This window comes from Ammospiza nelsoni, chromosome 18 (assembly GCF_027579445.1).
Source record: "Ammospiza nelsoni isolate bAmmNel1 chromosome 18, bAmmNel1.pri, whole genome shotgun sequence".
In the NCBI taxonomy this organism is placed as follows: Eukaryota; Metazoa; Chordata; class Aves; order Passeriformes; family Passerellidae; genus Ammospiza; species Ammospiza nelsoni.
Window position 1 is genome coordinate 4,673,069 of NC_080650.1, and position 18,489 is coordinate 4,691,557.

The 18,489-nt window shown below is 54.1% G+C and overlaps 1 protein-coding gene across 2 annotated transcripts in view; it reads left to right on the plus strand.

Moving 5' to 3' along the window:
• SEZ6L (seizure related 6 homolog like) overlaps positions 1-18,111 on the plus strand; it is a 42,203-nt gene extending 24,092 nt beyond the window's left edge. The window contains exons 2-17 of one of the 2 annotated variants that reach the window (XM_059485401.1): positions 1,293-1,997; positions 2,615-2,748; positions 6,909-7,101; positions 7,572-7,757; positions 8,472-8,637; positions 9,347-9,513; positions 10,430-10,624; positions 10,695-10,833; positions 13,449-13,645; positions 14,678-14,872; positions 15,089-15,280; positions 15,481-15,675; positions 15,964-15,996; positions 16,118-16,232; positions 16,364-16,466; positions 16,715-18,111. In XM_059485401.1, the coding sequence (XP_059341384.1) occupies positions 1,293-1,997; positions 2,615-2,748; positions 6,909-7,101; positions 7,572-7,757; positions 8,472-8,637; positions 9,347-9,513; positions 10,430-10,624; positions 10,695-10,833; positions 13,449-13,645; positions 14,678-14,872; positions 15,089-15,280; positions 15,481-15,675; positions 15,964-15,996; positions 16,118-16,232; positions 16,364-16,466; positions 16,715-16,744 (2,945 nt within the window). In that variant the 3' untranslated portion in view covers positions 16,745-18,111. The remainder of the gene's footprint in view (positions 1-1,292; positions 1,998-2,614; positions 2,749-6,908; positions 7,102-7,571; positions 7,758-8,471; positions 8,638-9,346; positions 9,514-10,429; positions 10,625-10,694; positions 10,834-13,448; positions 13,646-14,677; positions 14,873-15,088; positions 15,281-15,480; positions 15,676-15,963; positions 15,997-16,117; positions 16,233-16,363; positions 16,467-16,714) is intronic. The other variant, XM_059485402.1, reaches the window with a different exon arrangement.
• Positions 18,112-18,489: the final 378 nt, after the last annotated feature.

Consider the following 18,489-nt stretch of genomic DNA (forward strand, 5'->3'; position numbering starts at 1 on the left):
CGCTCAGGGAATGGGTGATGGATTTGCTGAACCACTTGCTAATTAAAGAATTAATGCTTTAACTTGCGGCAAACTGCAGGAGAGGCCAGGAAGCCCTTGGGGAGGTCTGGGACAGGTTTGCTGGTGGCTGCAGCAGGGTGAAATGGCTTGTCCCAGAGACAATGGACCTGCCCAGGCACCAGCAGAGCATCCAAGGACTCTCCTGGACCAATGAGCAGTGTAGGGACTGCCAGAGTTTTGGCAGCTCCATCCTTCAGGCTAATTCAGCTTTTGCCTTTTCCTGTTGAGTTCCTTATCTTTGGTTCTTGTCAGAAACTGCTTCTGTTTTCCAGGAGATGGAGCAAAGTCAGTTTTCAGTGCTGCTCAGTCCCTTTGCACAGGCTGCTTGTGCCCTCCCTCGTTCCCCCTGGGCAGTGGCACCCACAGTGTCCCTGTGTTTCAGGATTCACGCTCAAAAGCTCCATTTTTTCCCCTCCTTTTCATTCCAGTCCTACCTTAATTAGCAGAATTTGAAACAGAAAACATCAAGTTAAATGCAACCCAAGAGTTGTGCTTTTGTTTAAAGTTACTGCTGAGGTGAGCCCAGGTTTATCTGGAGTCTGCTTGGAAAGGAAACCCTGACTGCTGCTCCAGGCTCCATCCCATGGAGAGCTGGTGCTGTGGTGGCCACACATCCTGGCTGCCACCACAGGCGTGCCACAGCAGCTGGAGCTGCTTTAGGGCTCAGTTGTTGCCTGGCCAGCAATGGGGCTGGGGGTTTGCAGACCCCCTGTGCCCACAGAGGGACAGACACCCTTCATTCCATGGGCTCCAAACCCTCCCAGGGGACATGAGGGGGCTGGAATTATGGTCTTTAAGTAGCGTGCATTAAGTGCTTTCCCTGGCAACTGCTGTTTCCATGGAAAGCGTTGACTCTCGGGCGCTCCGAGCTCTTTGCGGCGTCTCACAGAGCTCACGGTGAATTCCAGCCCATGGATCCAGCCCGGTCACCCCACAGCAGGGGATAAATCTGTATTTGTGCAATTACCCCCTGGCCAGAGCTGTGCTGGGTGGCTTTGGTCATTGGCTATTTCCTGCCCATCCCTGTTCCCATAAATGTTGGGTTGGGTTTGCCCAACACGGCGGTGCCTGGAGGTGGGTGTGTTGTGCTGTGGGGGCCGCTCGTTCCTTCTTTGGGAAGTGGTGGGTGTTCCTGCAGCATCCCAGGGGGCTGATTTCACACCAGCAGCACACAAAATATCTAATTTCATGCCCAGCTTTGCCCAAGTCCCACTTCTCCCTGTTTCTTGCAGACAGCGGATCGGGGGCAGCGCTGGTGCCGGCCAGTCCGGACCCTCTGGCTGTGGATGAACCCCTGGAGAAGATGGGCGGTGGAGCTGCAGAGCTGGGGCACAGCACTGGTTTGACTGGTGGAGCTGAGGGTTTTGGGCATGCTGTGGGTCCAGATCCTGGAGCTGGAGAGCAGGGGCAGGGCACTGCCCTCAACCTCCTGCCAGCCCCAGAGGAGACCACACCACTCCTGCCTACGGCCACCGCTGCCCCCAGACCTGATGCCAAACAAACTTCCCCTGTTAAGAAAAAGCCACCAGCTCTGAAGCAAGTGAACACGGGAAGGAAGCACCCAAGGCTGAAGCCCACCCCGGCAGGGCCCCCTGGGACTGCCTCCCCAGCCAGCCCACGGAGCTCCAGGCTGCCCACGGCCGCCCCAGGGCTGCGGGTGCCAGCAGAGGACACGGAGCAGAGCCCCCCCGAGCTGCCGTGGGCGGAGCAGGCCACCACCAGCCACCCCACACTGCAGATCTCCCCTTCCAGCCTGCCCCCAGCCCTCCCTAACAGCACAGAGGATGCTGAAGGGGCTCCCACCGTGGCTCCAGCTGGTGTTATCCCCACCAAGGGTGTGGAGAGGGATGTGCACGCCTCTGTGCCGGAGGAGAGCCAGGAAACCACCACGTCCACCATTGTCACCACCACTGTCACCACCACAGAGCCCACCCCAGGTGAGCTGAACATGGGCATAGGGCTGTGGCACTGGTGGGGAGCACAGCACAACTGTGTTCAGGCAACCCTTCCCAAAATCAGGCTACTGCTCAAGTTTGGGGGGTGCCTAAAATCTTCTGCTCTTCATTCACTTAGTGATTGGAGGGATGAAACACTTGTCCTTGCTGGGAGACCTGGGAGAAGGCTTCAGGAAGAGTTTAGACCTCATTCTAGTTCCTAAAGGGACTTCAAGAGGGCTGGAGAGGGAATTTAGACAAGGCATAGAGTGTCAGGAAAGGGGGAATGGCTTCCCACTGCCAGACGGAAGGGTTAGATGGGATTTTGGGGAGAAATTCTTCCCTGTAAGGGTGGGGAGGCCCTGGCAGAGAGCCAGAGAAGCTGTGGCTGCCCCTGGATCCCTGGAAGCGTTCAAGGCCAGGTTGGATGGAGCTTGGAGCAATCTGGTTCAGTGAAAGGTGTCCCAGCCCATGGCAGGGGTTGCGCTTTAATGTCCCTTCCAACCCAAACCACTCGGTGACTCTGTAACTCCATGGGATCACTGATGGGGCCGGGATTGCTGGGTTTTGGGGTGTGGGAGTGAAATGCCCTCGGTGTGACCCTGTTTGTGTCCCCTCAGTGCTCTGCAGCATGAGCTTCCACGACCCTGAGGGCTACATTGACTCCACGGATTATCCCCCCCTGCCCCTGCACGGGTACCTGCAGTGCACCTACAACGTCACGGTCTACACCGGCTACGGTGTCGAGCTCCAGGTGAGCCCTGCCCTGGGTGTACCCTGCCTTGGGTGTCCTCTGCCCTGGGTGTCCCCTGCCTTGGCTGTCCCCACAGCCAGACCCACTGGGTATTGTATTTGTTGCCCCCAGATGAAGGAAGGAAGGATAAATCTGACTCCACGTTCTCAGAAGGCAAATTTATTATTTTATGATGCTATTAATTAGTAATAATTAATATTATTAATTATTAATTAATATTAAGTAAAGATATTATAATAATTCATATTAATTAATGATATTAATATATGCATTATATTTAAAATATCAAACTATACTATACTATACTAAAGAATCCCGAAAGGATATTTACACAATGCTAAAAAGATAATAATGAAAGCTCCTGACTCTCTCCAGAGTCTCGACACAGCTTGGCCCCAGTTGGCCAATAAGTTAAAACAATTCACATCAGAAACTCAATGAAACAATCACCTGCTGGATAAATGTTACAGACATATTTTATGGAAAATCCTTTTGTTAGGATCTTTTCTCCTGAGAAGCTGAGAAACTTCAGCTTCCCCATGTTTTGCTGCTTTGGAATGTGATTTGGAGAATTGTTTACCCAGCTTGTGAAATTGTTTTTACTTGATGACCAATGATAATCACCTTTGTTGAGGCTGTGAGCAGTCACAAGATTTTATTATCATTCCATTCCTTTCTATTCCTTTCAAGGCTTCTGATAAAATCCTTTCTTCTATTCTTTTAGTATAGTTTTAATATATAATTTTATTTTAATATAATATATATCATAAAATAATATGAAACATGGAGTCAAGATTTTTGTCTCTTCCCTCATCCTAGGACCCCTGCAAACACCACTACAGATAAACAATCTCCAACCAAATTCCAAAGCAGCAAAACACAGGAGAAGCAAAAGAGATAATAACTGTTTTCCTTTTCCTCTGAGGCTTCTCAGCTTCTCAAGAGAAAAATCCTGGGCAAAGGGATTTTTCCAGAGAACGTGAATACCACAACTGGTCACTGCAGCAAATGATGCCAAGCCTTGGGCACCTCTGCCCTGGGCATATTCACCTGATAAAATATCCCTTTCTGGGGAAAAAATAGATCTTTTTTCTGAGGCTTTGTAATAAATGAACTCAATGAGGGAGCTGGAACATCCTGAATGTCAGTGATGATCAAACTCTGTAAATGTCACGCAATTAATTTAACCAAGAGGCGCTGGCAGCAGGTTGTTAAGAGGCACTGGGTGGGATGGGGGCACCAGCTCCCTGCCCTCTGCACCCCCCATTGTCAGGGAGGGGTTTGGGTGGCTCTGAAGGTGCAGGATGCCCAGGAGGGCAGCCCAGGTTCCTTCTCTGGCTGGGGCAGGTGCCCAGTAAATGCCCACCCATCAGAGCAGGGGGTCTAACTAAGCTGATGTGAATATTGCACCGTCAGCTCCCCCAAAACGAGCATCCCTCAGCCTGGTGAGGCTGCAAGCAGGGCTGGGGACTCTGCCCACTCCAAACCCTGTCCAGGTGAAACCAGCCCAGGGTCTCCATGCTGTTTGCAATCTTTTCTTCTCGTGATTTCCCCATATCACCATTTGCATCTAATTTAAATCCCCGCACTTTGTGTAATTAAAAGTGTGCATTAAAAGGAGCAGGAGCTCCAGTGGGGTTGTCCCTGCTCTCCCCATGGTGGGCACAGGCAGGGGCTGGCCCCAAGGCCACCGTGGCTGCCAGACCTGGTGGGAATGTTGCCCTGGGAGCAGCAGTGGTGCAGGCTGAGCATTGGGAGTCTGAGCAGCTCAGCCACTTCTCCACGGCAGTGGAAAAGTAACTGGACACAGCAACTGTCTCCTCAGATCCACAGGGTGCTAAAGAGAGGCTGCTCTGCTGTAAATTCGCCTCTGTCCATAATCCATCAGGTGACACCACTCCTGACCTCGCTCTGTTGCGAGCTGAGGTTTTAATGGAGCATAAAATTGGCCTCTCCACCCACCCCCCCCCAAGCTTTGCATTTTGCTTTGCCGAGGCTGTGGAGCGTTGCAGACAAATTAAATCACAACAGCAGGTCGGGGCTGGTGGAGCATGGCCTCATCTGCAGCTGGCAGTGCCCTGTGCTGCAGGAGGTGAATTCCAAAGGGAAGGCACTGGATAACCCGGGGTGTGGGGTGTGGGGTCCCATCAGAGGGGTTTGGATTGGATTCCCAGCTCCTGTAGCTGCGTCTTACCCTGGAGGTCTCATTAAAGGCTCTGCAGGAGCAGAGAGAATCCCCTGGGACAGGAATGGGACAGCCTGGTGGTGGCAGAAATGCCTGTGGCACTCCAAAACTGCTCCTGCAGGCACTGGGAGCAGTGCAGGAGGACACGGGGACACTTCTTTTGGAGCCAGACCCTCACTCACTGCAGGGAGGACACAAAGCCTGGATGTCAGGCACGGTCTGGGAAAGGCTGGGAGCTGCCCTGGGCTGTGTGAGAGCTCAGGGTCCCTGCTCAGCTCACTGCCCCTCTCTACACCCCTCTCAGCATTCCAGGGAGAGCTGTGTCCCTGCCTGTGCCACGGCAGCCCTGGGAGCTGGGAGCAGCCAGCTCTCCTTGGTGAAATTATATTTATTTTTAAAATTCTTGAATCTTCTTGGCAGGAGATAGAATTTCCCTGAAGAGGTTTTTTTCCCAGTGGGTGAGCCAGGCTGGCAGCCTGACTGGAGGATCCCTGCTGCCTTCCCAAGGCTCTGGAGGAGCTGCTGTGGGTGCAGGCAGCGACTGAAGTCAGAGCCCGTGCTCCCAGCCCCTGGCAGGAGCTCGCACATATGGTCCCTCTCGCAGGGCTGACGCTCCCTGGCACGGGGCCACGGCAGAGTCTGCACTCCCTGCTCACTCCAGGCTCCTCTGGGAATGCCAGCCTGGTGCTGGCACAGGGAATGGCACTTGTGACACCCTGCTCCCCTGGTTCCGCTGAGGTGGAACTGAGTGTGTGTGTGTGTGACACCCAGCACTGATCCCCAGCTTCCTCCCTTCTGCAGGGCTCTGCCTGCTCCAGCTGCTCCCCCAAATCCCCTTCCCAATTTCCCACAGTGATTTGGCTCTGTGTCACCAGCTCTGGAAGGACCCAGCTGGGGAACAGGTTTGGCTTCAAGCAGAACAAAATCTGTTAGAAACACCTTGGAAAAATCTTTGCAGGGATCCAGACCCAGCTGGAGACGCAGAGCTCTGTCTCAGTGGGAGCTGGGGAAATTGCTGGCATCATATGGAGCCCGCTTGGATCCCTGGACTCCAAATAATTCACCCAAATAACACTTAATCAATGCCATTTATTAATAATCAGATCTGAGCCATCCCACCAGCCACAGTGTGTGCTGGCCATGCTGGTGGGGGGCACGTTTTGGGGACAATATCTAAAAAAGAAGAAATGACCCAGGGCAGGCTGGGGGTCAGAGTTGCACATGGCCTGTGCTCCAGAAAATGCTTTTCCCTTCCAGGACCCAGCTGGAAAAATAAGGCAAGATCAGCTCCTTTTGGATTGAAACATGAGCTGGGGTGAACCCAGGCATGCTCTGAACTGGGCTGGGGTGAACCCAGGCATGCTCTGAACCAGACTGGGGATGTTAATCCAGTTTTGCAGCCAGGAACGAGTTTTTCCAGGGATTTCCTTCAGGAGCAGGCTCAGGATGCTGAGGCTGGGGGTGGCTCCATGCAGTGCCCTTGGAGCAGGGCACATCCCAGCCCCGTGTGCCAGGGGGAGGTGGGCACGGCAGTGACAGCAGCCACAAATCCCTGCAGTCACAACATCGTCGGGAGCGCTCCCAATCACGGCTGGGCTGGTGCTAAATATAGAGCCCGGGGCCTCACACACTCAGGGAAACAAATGGTCTGATGAGCATCTTTCTGCTGAAATATGAGCCCATTTATTAAGCTAAATGGACGTGAAATGTAAATGTGAGGTTACTGCTCAGCTATTTCCAAATAATAATTAAAGCCTTTTGGAACTGCTCATTAGATGCACTTGCTGTGTGGCTCCCCGAGCACTCCTCAGTGGGGTGAGGGATTCTGGGGAGGTTTCCTGGTGCATGGGGTGGGTGGTGAGCACCAAAGCCTGAGGAATGCCCTGGTTTTGTGGCAGCACTGTGCTGGTGTGATGATCTGGGTGTGTGTGATGGGCTGGGATGTGACCCTGGGGTCCCCACTCTGTTCCCGCAGGTGAAGAGCGTGAACCTGTCAGATGGGGAGGTGCTGTCCATCCGTGGCGTGGACGGCGATGCCCTGGTGGTCTTGGCCAACCAGACCCTTCTGGTGGAGGGCCAGGTGATCCGCAGCCCCACCAACACCATCTCCGTCTACTTCCGCACCTTCCAGGACGACGTGGTGGGAACCTTCCAGCTCCACTACCAGGGTGGGTAATGGAGGGGGTTTGGGGTCAGTCCCGCTTGGCTGCAGGGTCAAATCAGCAGGCTGTGCCCCCACAGACCAGCCACACTCCTGTTTCACCCTCTGCCCGTGGGTGTTGTGCTCTGGGCAGAGGGTTCAATGTGCCCTGATGTCCCCAACCCCAGTGCTGGCTGCGCCCCTCACACTCATCTTGCCCCGTTTCTGTCCCCATGCAGCAGCTCCTCCTGCACACACTCACACTGCCAGTCTATTTTTTACCTCGAAGAGCTTTAAAAAATAAATGAGTTCCAGCAAATTATTTTTAAAATAGAAACTGGGTCTGGGCAGGAGCAGTAACAGGTGGGGAAGCGGCGGCACTGGGGGGTTGGTGGTGCTCTGTCGCTGCTCTGTGTGACACGTGGGCACATCCAGCACGTCCCCACAGGGTGGCTGGGAGCAGCTGGGCCCTGAGCTCCCAATGTGTGCCTGTTCCAGTGTTTATGCTGAGCTGCAACTTCCCACGGAGGCCTGACTTTGGGGATGTGACGGTGATGGATCTGCACTCGGGTGGCATCGCTCACTTCCACTGCCACCTGGGCTACGAGCTGCAGGGCCCCCGCATGCTGACCTGCATCAACGCTTCCCGGCCACACTGGAGCAGCCCCGAGCCCATCTGCTCAGGTACTGCACATCCCAGCCCCGTGCTGGGAAACTGGGCCCCACTGAGGGAAACATGAGCCCCTGTCTTTGCCTCATGAGATGAATGCGGTCCTGGGATGTACCAGTGGTATTTTTGCCTGATGTCCAGGAGAAATGATGAGGAGGACTCCATCTTATCAGAAGGCTAATTGATTACTTTATTATCCTATATTGTATTACATTGCATCTAAACTGAATCTGCCAAGCACTCAACTGCACTCCCCTGCACAGCATCTCGTGACTGTCAGCTCACAGTCCCAACACACACACCTGGATCCAATTGGTCAGTGAATCAAAACACTCACATCAGAATCCAATTATCAATTCCCTTCAGGTGAATAATCTTCCACAATGCTTTCCCCTTGTGAACAACATAGGAGCAGCAAATGAGATAAGAATTGTTTTTCCTTTCTCTGAGGTTCAGAGAATGTGAAAGCCAGGAATGTTCTTGGGAAGAATTGTGCCTTGCTTTTCCCTGTGAAGAGAAATGTGGCGACAGGGAGGGGGTGAGGGCAGTGCCTCAGGTGGTCAGGCAGCAACAGCAGAATCTGTCCCCTCGTTGCGCAGCAAGTGAAGGGAAATTAAGATTTTGTATCTGTGTGTGAGTATAAATATGTACAGACAGAGCAAAGCAGAGCCCAGGCAAGAGGTTTGTGCCCTGGGAGCACAAATGCCACGTGCCATGCTGTGTTGCAGCTCCCTGTGGAGGGACAGTGCACAATGCCACCATCGGCCGCGTGCTGTCCCCCAGCTACAGCGGGAACCAGTCTGGCAGCATGTACTGCGTCTGGGCCATCGGGGCCCCCCCGGGACAGAAGCTGCACCTGCACTTTGAGAAGCTCCTGCTGACTGAGAAGGACAGGTGAGGCTCCAGGAGCTGTTTCTTCACATCCCTGGGACTGCAGAGAGATCCCAGGGGGCTTCTTCTGCATGGGGTGAGGAGCAGGGCCTATTGCTGGGCACTAAATATAGAAAAAATTGAATTATTTGGCTTGGGAAAGCCCTCTGAGATCACTGGGTTCAATTGTCTCCCAGCACTGCTAAGGCCACCACTAAACCATGTCTCCACATTAACACAGCTGTTAAACCCCTCCAGGGATGGGAACTCCACCACTGCCCCTGGCTGCCTGTTTCAATGCTTATCAGCCCTTTTGGGAAGGAAATTTTCCCTGATATCCTTGATATCCAGTCTAAACCTTCTCTGACACAAGCCATTTCCTCTCATCCTATTCCCTGGGAGCACAGCCCGACCCCTTCAGGCTGTCCCCTTCTGTCAGGGAGCTGTGCAGAGCCACAAGGTCCCCCTGAGCCTCCTTTTGTCCACGCAGAGCCCCTTTCCAGCTGCTCCTGATGGTCCAGCCCCATCCCCAGCTCAATTCCCATCCCTGAACGCACTCCAGCCTCTCCATGGTCAGGTTCTCATGCGGACAGCCTCTTTCGGAGAGAAAACCCCAAAATACACCAAAACCTGGGAGCCCCCAGTTTATCCCAGCTGCTCCAGCTTCCCCCCCTCGTGCCCGGGTGGGACTGAAGGGCACTGTGCTTGTGTCCCACGGCCCTTGTCCCCGCAGGATGGTGGTGTACAGCGGGGACACCAACCGCTCGGCCGTGCTCTACGACTCGCTGCGCGCCGACAGCGTCCCCTTCGAGGGTGTCATCAGTGACGGCTCCTCCATCCGGATTGACTTCCTCGCCGAGGAGCCTGCGGCCGCCACCGCCTTCAACATCCGCTTCGAAGGTGCTGTGTCCCCGTGCTGGGCCCCAGGCTGGTGCCTGGCTCAGCCAGAATGGGGCAAATCCGGTGTTTTGGTGTCTCCCTGACTCCAGCTGTGGGTTGTGGTGGTGTTCACAGGGGTTTTAGGATGAGGGAAGAGATAAGAATGTTGACCCCATGTTTCAGAAGGCTGATTTATTATAATAAATATATATATATTTATTTTTATATATTTACATATATATTTTACATATATTATTTATAATATATGATATATAATATATAATATATAATATATATTTATTATATATAATAAATACAAATATATATAAATATATATTTCTATTATATATTTATTATAAATATATTATATATAACATGTATAGTAAATTATCTATTATATGTTATAATATATAATATATATAATATATATAATATATTATATATATTATATATATTATATATATTATATATTATATATTACAATAAATATTATAAATTAGAAGGCTGCTTTATTATTTTATTATATATAATATATTATAACTATACTAAAAGAATAGAAGAAAGGATTTCATCAGAAGGCTAACTAAGAATAGAAAAGGAATGATAACAAAGGCTTGTGACTGACCGAGACAGTCTGGACAGCTGGGCTGTGATTGGCCATTAATTAGAAACAACCACATGAGAGCAATCACAGATCTACCTGTTCCATTCCACAGCAGCAGATAATCAATGTTTACATTTTGTTCCTGAGGCCTGTGTGGCTCAGAATGGGTAAATTGTTAGTCCTAATTGCCTGTAGAACATTCCCTAGAAGAGGCCATTCATGCAGGCGGGGATGCAGGGCTCAGGTTCTCATGGGGACACCAGCAGGGCCTGGGGAAGCTCAGTGAGAAGGGAGCAGCTCCGTGTCCCTACAGCTAACAGGGATCTCTTCCAGCCTTTGAGCGGGGCCACTGCTACGAGCCCTACATCCAGAACGGGAACTTCACCACCTCTGACCCCACCTACAACTTGGGCACCACCGTGGAGTTCACCTGCGACCCCGGGCACTCCCTGGAGCAGGGCCCTGCTGTCATCGAGTGCATCAACATGCGGGACCCCTACTGGAACGACACGGAGCCGCTGTGCCGAGGTCAGCCCTGCCCCTGGGCACTGACTCCCCTGGGTCCCCGCTGAGCCCTGACACCCCTTTGTCCCCACAGCCACGTGTGGAGGGGAGCTGACGGCTGTGGCCGGGGTGATCCTGTCCCCCAACTGGCCCGAGCCCTACACGGAGGGGGAGGATTGCATCTGGAGGATCCATGTGGGCGAGGAGAAGAGGCTCTTCCTGGACATCCAGCTGTGAGTAGCTCAGGGGCTCAGTGTCTGGGTCTGCCCCAGATGTGCTCCTCTCATTTTGCTGCAGTGTCCTGCTCTGCTCACCTCCACCATGGAATCACAGAATCCCAGAACAGTTTGGGTGGGAGGGACCTTAGAGCTGATCTCCCATGGGCAGGGACACCTCCCACTATCCCAAGTTCCTCCAAGCCCCTTCTGACCCGGCCTTGGACACTTCCAGTGATGGGACTGTTAGTGTTCAGAAACACATAATCACAAAAATGATTATGTCGGTGCTTTGTATTAAGAGCTCTGGGAATCAGGGGTATTTTCCACCCAAATCTGACTCCAACTATACATTCAAGATGAATATGATTTTATATTCTATCATTACATAACTTTCATGTTAATTATTAAACTTATATTGTTCTATTGTATACATAGATTTCAGCCAAGCATAGCCCCCCTTAAATTTCCAACATAGTTTCTCATGATTCTTCTTATGATTATATAATAATTATATTTAATTACTAAACAATCATCACATCTAACAATTATATCATTTATCATACTGCTTATGCAGGTGCAGCGATCTGGGAAAACACAAAGCCTAACATTTTCAGAGTCTATCTTTAACATTTTCCAGGGCTCCACTATCAGGGCAGCCACAGCATATCCAGGCAATCTGTGCTAGGGCCTCACCACCCTCACAGGGATATGCCCTGTTCTCCCCCTCAGAGCTTCCACAATCCCCTTTGATACACTTGGCACCCTGGGCAGGACTGAGTGGTGCTCCCTGAGTTCAAAGCACCATTAAACAACCCACAGCAGCAGTGAATTGCTGCTCCAACAGCTTTGGAATTCTCCACAGGGAGCGCTGCCACAGCAGCACGTGGCCATGTGCTTCTGGAGTGACACCCAGCACGTCAGGAGCTGGGTCATGCAGGGTTAGGAGAGCCTGGAGGCATCCATGGGATGGAAACAGCTCAATCTTTGGGCTGAATGTGAAATACAGGCACCAAGGGAGCAGAGCCACTCAGCAAGCCAGGCTGAACATGCTGGGGTCAGAGGGGAACGGGATCCAATGCCAGGCTGAGAGTTCTTGGCATGGTAATGCTGCTGCTGCAGCAGGAGCCTCCTTTGATGCTATTTTGGGTTTTCAAGAGGAGGATGTGTTTCAAGTAGAGGCTTAGAGTCATAAAGATTTTAAAGCTCCCCATAAAATCCCAAGTGGGAGCTCCCAGCACACCTCTCCCAGCTCTGTGGGTGCTGGGACTGAGCAGAACTGCAGGCCAAGTGATTTGAAGTCATCAGGCATAAATGTCACCGAGAAAATCGTGTTTGACAGAAAGCAGAGATTTACTACAAATGTCAGCTTGCCATGGGGATTAGCTGGGCTCCCTCCAAGAACATTCCTAATAAAATGTTCGGGGATCAGCTCAGGCATCTCCTGTGTGGCTGGGAGCATCCACAGGGAAGGGGAAGAGGTTTGTCCTTGTCCCAGTCCCTCCCGTGTCACTGCTCCCAGCCCTGGGGAGCTTTGCTGGGGTGTGGACAGGACAGGACAGCGAGCAGGGAAGGGGTATCACTGCCCACCCTTGGGTTCAATGTGATTGTTCAACCACTCTGCCAGCCCTGGGCACCCCTCCCGACACCAGAGCTGTGTCGCCTGGCGTGTGCATCCATCCCCTGCATTGTCCTTGGAGCGGGGGGAAAGCAGCGAGCCCCCCCCCCCCCCCCATCCCCTTCTGCTCCAGAGCAGCCGCATTCCCGGGGTGGATGGAGGCTGCAGCCATCCCTGCCCGGTGTCCCCGGCTGTCCCCGCCATCCGCGGGCCGCCACTGCGCTCTGGTGGCCGCGGGGACAAGCGCGGCTCTTGTGGAGTGGCGCTTGCAGGTGCGGGGTCCCGGGAGCCGGAGGGACGGAGGTGACCCGGAGGGAGGTGACCGGGCTGTCCCTTGAGCCCCCCACTGCTGTGTCCTGTCTGGGGCTCCCGGCACACGCTGCTCTCTAACTCGCGGGTTGCTGTTGATGATTGCTGCCCTGACATGTGCAGGATGTCTCTGCTTCGGCCCACGCGGCTGAAGAACGAGTCTGGACTCTTCACTTTTCGGTCTTGAGGTTGTTTATTCATTCTTATCTATAAAATTTTCTTTCTGTCCAGCCAAGATCTGCTCAGCAGGGCAGCCACAGGCACTCTGTGTTGTCCTTTTATACTACAAACTATGTACAACATATTTACACTTAATTCCCAATACCTATCACGCATGTTAGACAGTGCACTTCTACTCTAAACCAATTCCAAAGTGCCAACATCACTGCAGAAAATGGAGAACAAGAAGAAGAAAGAAAGGCCAGACATGCCCAGATTCCTCCATCTTGTCCCCATAACCCCCATAGCAAAAATCCTAAAATCTACATATTCACCCTGTGACAATTTTATTATTACACTATTCAAACCTGTGTGACTTTCAGGTCCTCATACAAAGCTGGTAACTTGCTCCAGGGGTCAAAATCAAATCCGCAGGTGTTTTGGGCTGCATGCCAGGGTCTCCAAGCCCCCCGGCGGGGTCCTTGGCAACTCTGGACACCCAGAGGGATGCACTGAGTTCTGACATCTAACCAAACTCTCCTCTCAGCCTGAACATCACCAACAGCGACATCCTCACCATCTACGACGGGGATGAGCTCTCCTCCCGCATCCTGGGGCAGTACGTGGGCAGCAGTGGCCCCCAGAAGCTCTACTCCTCCAGCCCCGACCTCACCATCCAGTTCCACTCGGACCCTGCTGGGCTCATCTTTGGGAAGGGGCAAGGATTCATCATGAACTACATAGGTATGGGGAGCAGGGTGCTGTTGTGAGGATGTGACACACAGCCAGCCCAGCATGTCCAGGTGCAGGGGCTGGAAGCAGGGAGAGTCACTGTGGCACCAGCACCCCCTTCTTATCCCACCCTGGACCTTCTGCAGGACCCCCAGCCCTCTGTGCCAGTCACTTCTGGGGTGTCCCTGTATGTATCCCCTCCTCCAGGCTGGCAACAAGGCAGGTTTGGTCCCTGTTAGCCCTGGGGGGAAGAAATTGCTGGAAACAGGGATGAAGGATTCCCACAGACACCCTGTCAGGCGGGGGTGGTCACTGAAGCCAGACCCTGGGTGGGCTCCTGAGGTGGATGTCCCCATCTCTGTGCTCCAGAGCAGCTCCTGGAGACATCTGTTCCATTGTCCTTCGGGGCAGCTGTGCCTGCCAGGCTGGGCCTGTGGGTGCCCACGCCATGGACAAGGGCTATGAGGGGCATTCCATCCCCATGGCTGCCTCTCCCCCACCCTGCTCCCCGTGCCAGACTCCTCCAGGCACGTTTTCCTTGCACTGCTGACAGCCCTGGCTACGACAAAGAGAGTGAGCTGCAATGCAGAGCACCCAGAGGCTGCAGGGCCCTCCTCGGTGCTCTGCAACACACGGGGCTGGGGAGGGGAGGGCACAACCCCTCACTGGGAAAACCAGCCTGGGGGAGGCAGGGAACAAATCCTCCCATGAGCAAACCAGCTGTGCAGTGACTGTGGTGCTGGCCTCTCTCCTGCACCCACAGCTGGAGCTGAGCCTGGTGCTCCCAAGTTATCCTGACCCCATTTTCACCAGCCCAGCCCTCTCTCTGCCTATAGGGTCAGGGCTGGGGAGGCTGCAAAGAGCCCCTGTCCCCCACAGCTGCCCTTCCCTGTGCCCAGGGGATGCTGCCTGCAGTCCAGCTGTGCCATTTGTGGGGCTGTGGGGAGGGACAGGATCTTGGGAAGAGCTGTGTGTCCAGCTGGGGTGGCTCTGGGGAGGGCTGTGCCAGGGGTCCTGCTCAGCCAGAATCCCTCTTGGCTGCAGAGGTGTCCCGCAATGACTCCTGCTCTGACCTGCCCGAGATCCAGAACGGCTGGAAGACCACATCACACACAGAGCTGGTGAGAGGGGCCAAGATCACCTACCAGTGTGACCCGGGCTATGACATCGTGGGCAGTGACACCCTCACCTGCCAGTGGGACCTCAGCTGGAGCAGCGACCCCCCCTTCTGTGAAAAGAGTAAGTGCCCACAGGAAGGGGCTGCTGTCCCTGTCCCACAACCTGTGACAGTGCTGGTCTCACTCTGAGGGGCTCCCAGCTGCAAGGGGTTCCTGCTCCAAGGGGCTCCAAGCTCCGAGGTGTCCCCAGCTCTGAGGGGCCCCCAGCTCCAAGATGCCCCCAGCTCTGAGAGGTCCCCACTCCAAGGTGCTCCCCTCAGCCCTGCTCTCTCCCCAGTCATGTACTGCACGGACCCAGGGGAGGTGGAGCACTCCACCCGCCTCATCTCGGACCCGGTGCTGCTGGTGGGCACCACCATCCAGTACACCTGCAACCCTGGCTTCGTGCTGGAGGGCAGCTCCCTGCTCACCTGCTACAGCCGTGAGACCGGCACTCCCATCTGGACCTCACGGCTCCCGCACTGTGTCTGTAAGTCTGGGTGCTCTCTCCTGCTCCCCCTCAGCCCAGCTTCTCTCTGAGGATTTGGGTAGCACTTTCCTGCAGCCAGGGGATGGTGCAGATCCTTTCCTCTGGAAGCAGAGGGAAGTGAGAGCTTGTGTGCTTCCTCACTGCCCCCAGGCTCCTCCTGTCCCTCGGACTCACCCTGGATGTGTTTCATTCCCTTTCAGCTGAGGAGTCGCTGGCCTGTGATAACCCAGGGCTGCCAGAAAATGGGTACCAAATTCTGTACAAGCGCCTCTACCTGCCAGGAGAGTCCCTGACCTTCATGTGCTACGAGGGCTTTGAGCTGATGGGGGAGGTGACCATCAAATGCATCCTGGGCCAGCCATCCCACTGGAGCGGCCCCCTGCCCATCTGCAAAGGTAACAGGGAAGGGGAGGGGGACAAGGGGACAGCCAACACCTCTGTCCCCAGCCCGGGACCATGGTCTGTCTGCAGACTCAGCTGGGAGCAGAACTCAGATGAGCTGGATCTTCTCTGGGTCTGGGCTCTGCTCAGTCCTGGCCACATCTTGCATCACTGGGAGTTCCCAGCATGGTTTGGGACCAAACGGGGTGGGAGATGCCAGGTTTGGGTTTCCCAGCAGGCAACAGCTGCCAGCACCCAGCCAAACCCAGCTACAGACCAGTAACTCTCCAACTCTCTTCCAGTGAACCAAGACAGCTTTGAACACGCTCTGGAAGGTGAGTGATGAGGGTTTCCTGGAGGCACAGCATCCTGGTGGAACCTGGGAGGAGGGGGAGAGGCAGAGAGGGAATCACTCGGTGCCTGCAAATGCCACCACAATAGATCTTGTCCTTTCAGTAGCAGAAGCTGCTGCAGAGACATCGCTTGAGGGGGGAAACATGGCCCTGGCCATCTTCATCCCGGTGCTGATCATCTCCCTGCTGCTGGGAGGAGCGTACATCTATCTCACCAGGTGGGGCTGCAGGGGCTGGCACACAACAGGACCAGCATCGCCCTCCCAGCCACACTCCCTGGGGCGCTGGGAGGAGCTGGGATGGAGGGATGCGGTTCTGGAATCCCCAGTGACCCCGCCTCTCCCCGCAGGTGTCGGTACTACTCCAGCCTCCGCCTGCCCCTCATGTACTCCCACCCCTACAGCCAGATCACGGTAGAAACGGAGTTTGACAACCCGATTTATGAGACAGGGGTGAGTCCTGCCCTGCCTGTCCTCCCTGGGGATATTCCTGAGGGGCTTGGGTGACTGGGCAGCCATGGATGAGTCCAGCCAGGCTCTGTGGGAACAATGGGATGGGAGGCACAGGGGGCTGTGGGGTCCTGGCTGCCAGGGCATCACTGGGAACAAAACAACACCCAGGATCTCTCTTGCTGCCTGGGAATGGGGAGACGATCCTGAAATGCAGCTGCTGCCCTCAACTGGCTTTTCCTTGCTTGCAGGAAACACGAGAATACGAGGTTTCGATATAAGGACAGTGGTAAGAGAGTCTCCAGCAGCGAACTTAATGTGCTCTCATAGAACTTCCTCAGTAACTAATCCAGAGACCACTTGGAGTTTGGTTGGACCCCCGGACCTGCTGTTGTATTTCCTTTTGCCTCTCTATTGAAGATTTTACTGTTTTCTTCACTGTATTTATTCTATTTAAACTGCGATAGGTGTGCTGCCCAGCCCTGGGCACAGGCAGCAGCTGGAGCCGGGGCAGAGCAGGGTCCTGGTGAGGCCAGGGGGGCACCACGGGGGCACTGCTGTGTCCCCTTCCATGGCAGAATGTCCCCCTCCATGGCGGAGCGTCCCTCGGCACTGCCCACACACACGCAGGGGGATTTTTTGCGGTTCTGATGTTGTTAAAAATTAAAGATGTCTCCATTGCAAGAGCCTGCGGTTGATTGCTGGGAGCTGAGGTAGCACAGGGTCCCCCCAAGGGTCCCACCTGCAGCTCCTGAGGGGCTCAGGCGGCACTGGCCCAGGGACTGTCCTCGCTGCAGGGCTCAGGGACAGCCTGGCACACACGAGGTACGTGCTGCTTTCTTTTCCCACTTCGCTTTGGATGTGGAGAGGCAGCCAGCCAGGATCTGGGGTGATGCTCTGTGGAGAAGCACCAACCTGTGGAGAGTGCCACCCTGCCACTGGGAGCAATGGAAGTCACCCTGGAAGCCACCTTGGAGTGAGCAGAGCTCCCAGCTTGTGTTCCTCTGCTCTGTGCCCGTTGTTCCTCTCCAGCAGCACTTCCCATCACCCTGCCAGGATCACCCCGACCCAGCCAAGGGTGGCTCTGTGCCCCTGGCAGCATCTCAGGGTAAGCAGGATGGGCTGGGCTCCCTGGCTCCTGCTGCAGGAGGGGCCCTGGTGGGCTGTGCTGTGCAGGGGATGAAGGTGGAGCTGTTGGGAAGGAGAGGCAGCTGGGATGTGTGGAGGCTTCAGCACAGGAGTGCTGTGGGGAGCAGAACAGACAGAAATCGCCCTCAGCCCCACCCTCACCATCACTCCCTTACTGCATCACCCCTGCCAGAGCCACACAGCAGTGGGGACACAGACCCCAAAGGGCCACCACTGTCCCTGCTGTGTCCCAGCCAGCCCCTGGGAGGGCAGTGAAGCCACCACCACGTCCTTGGCTGCTGGTGTCCTTCTTTTGTCCTTGTAGAACAATGGCGAGCGCAGGAGGCCGGGGGAGCTCGGGGTGGTTTGGTTGGTGCAGCTCTGCAGTGTACAGCTGGGCTTTAGGGGTTTTCCTTTCAAAACAACGAATGTGTGTTTGTAATTTGTAACGGTTAAAAAGGAAAAAAAAAAAAAAAAAGAGGAAAAAAAAAATTGTGCCAAAAAAAATGTACGAAGCATTTCATTTCCCTTCATACATGTCTGTTTTTATAAGAACAATGTGAAAATTGCTGGGATTAAATATTTTTGAACATGATAAAGTAGTTCCGTGGGAAACTCTAGCATTCAGTATAACCTTGATAACAATTGTTCTGTATTTTTAAATGTCTGAAATCAGTTTGCAGATGCTCTGGCTGCAGGCAGGGCAGGGTGAGGGCTGGGTACACTGCATGCCCTGCTGTGGGATGGTGGCCCAAAGCCACTGGCTTGGCTCTGAGTGCCAGGTCCTGCCCTGGTGCAGCCCCACAGTGCCCCCTGCTCCCTTGGGATGGAGGTATCTGAGCCCTGCTGGGACATGAGGTGACCTGGCACGGCCCTGGGGACATCTACCCTCTCTGGG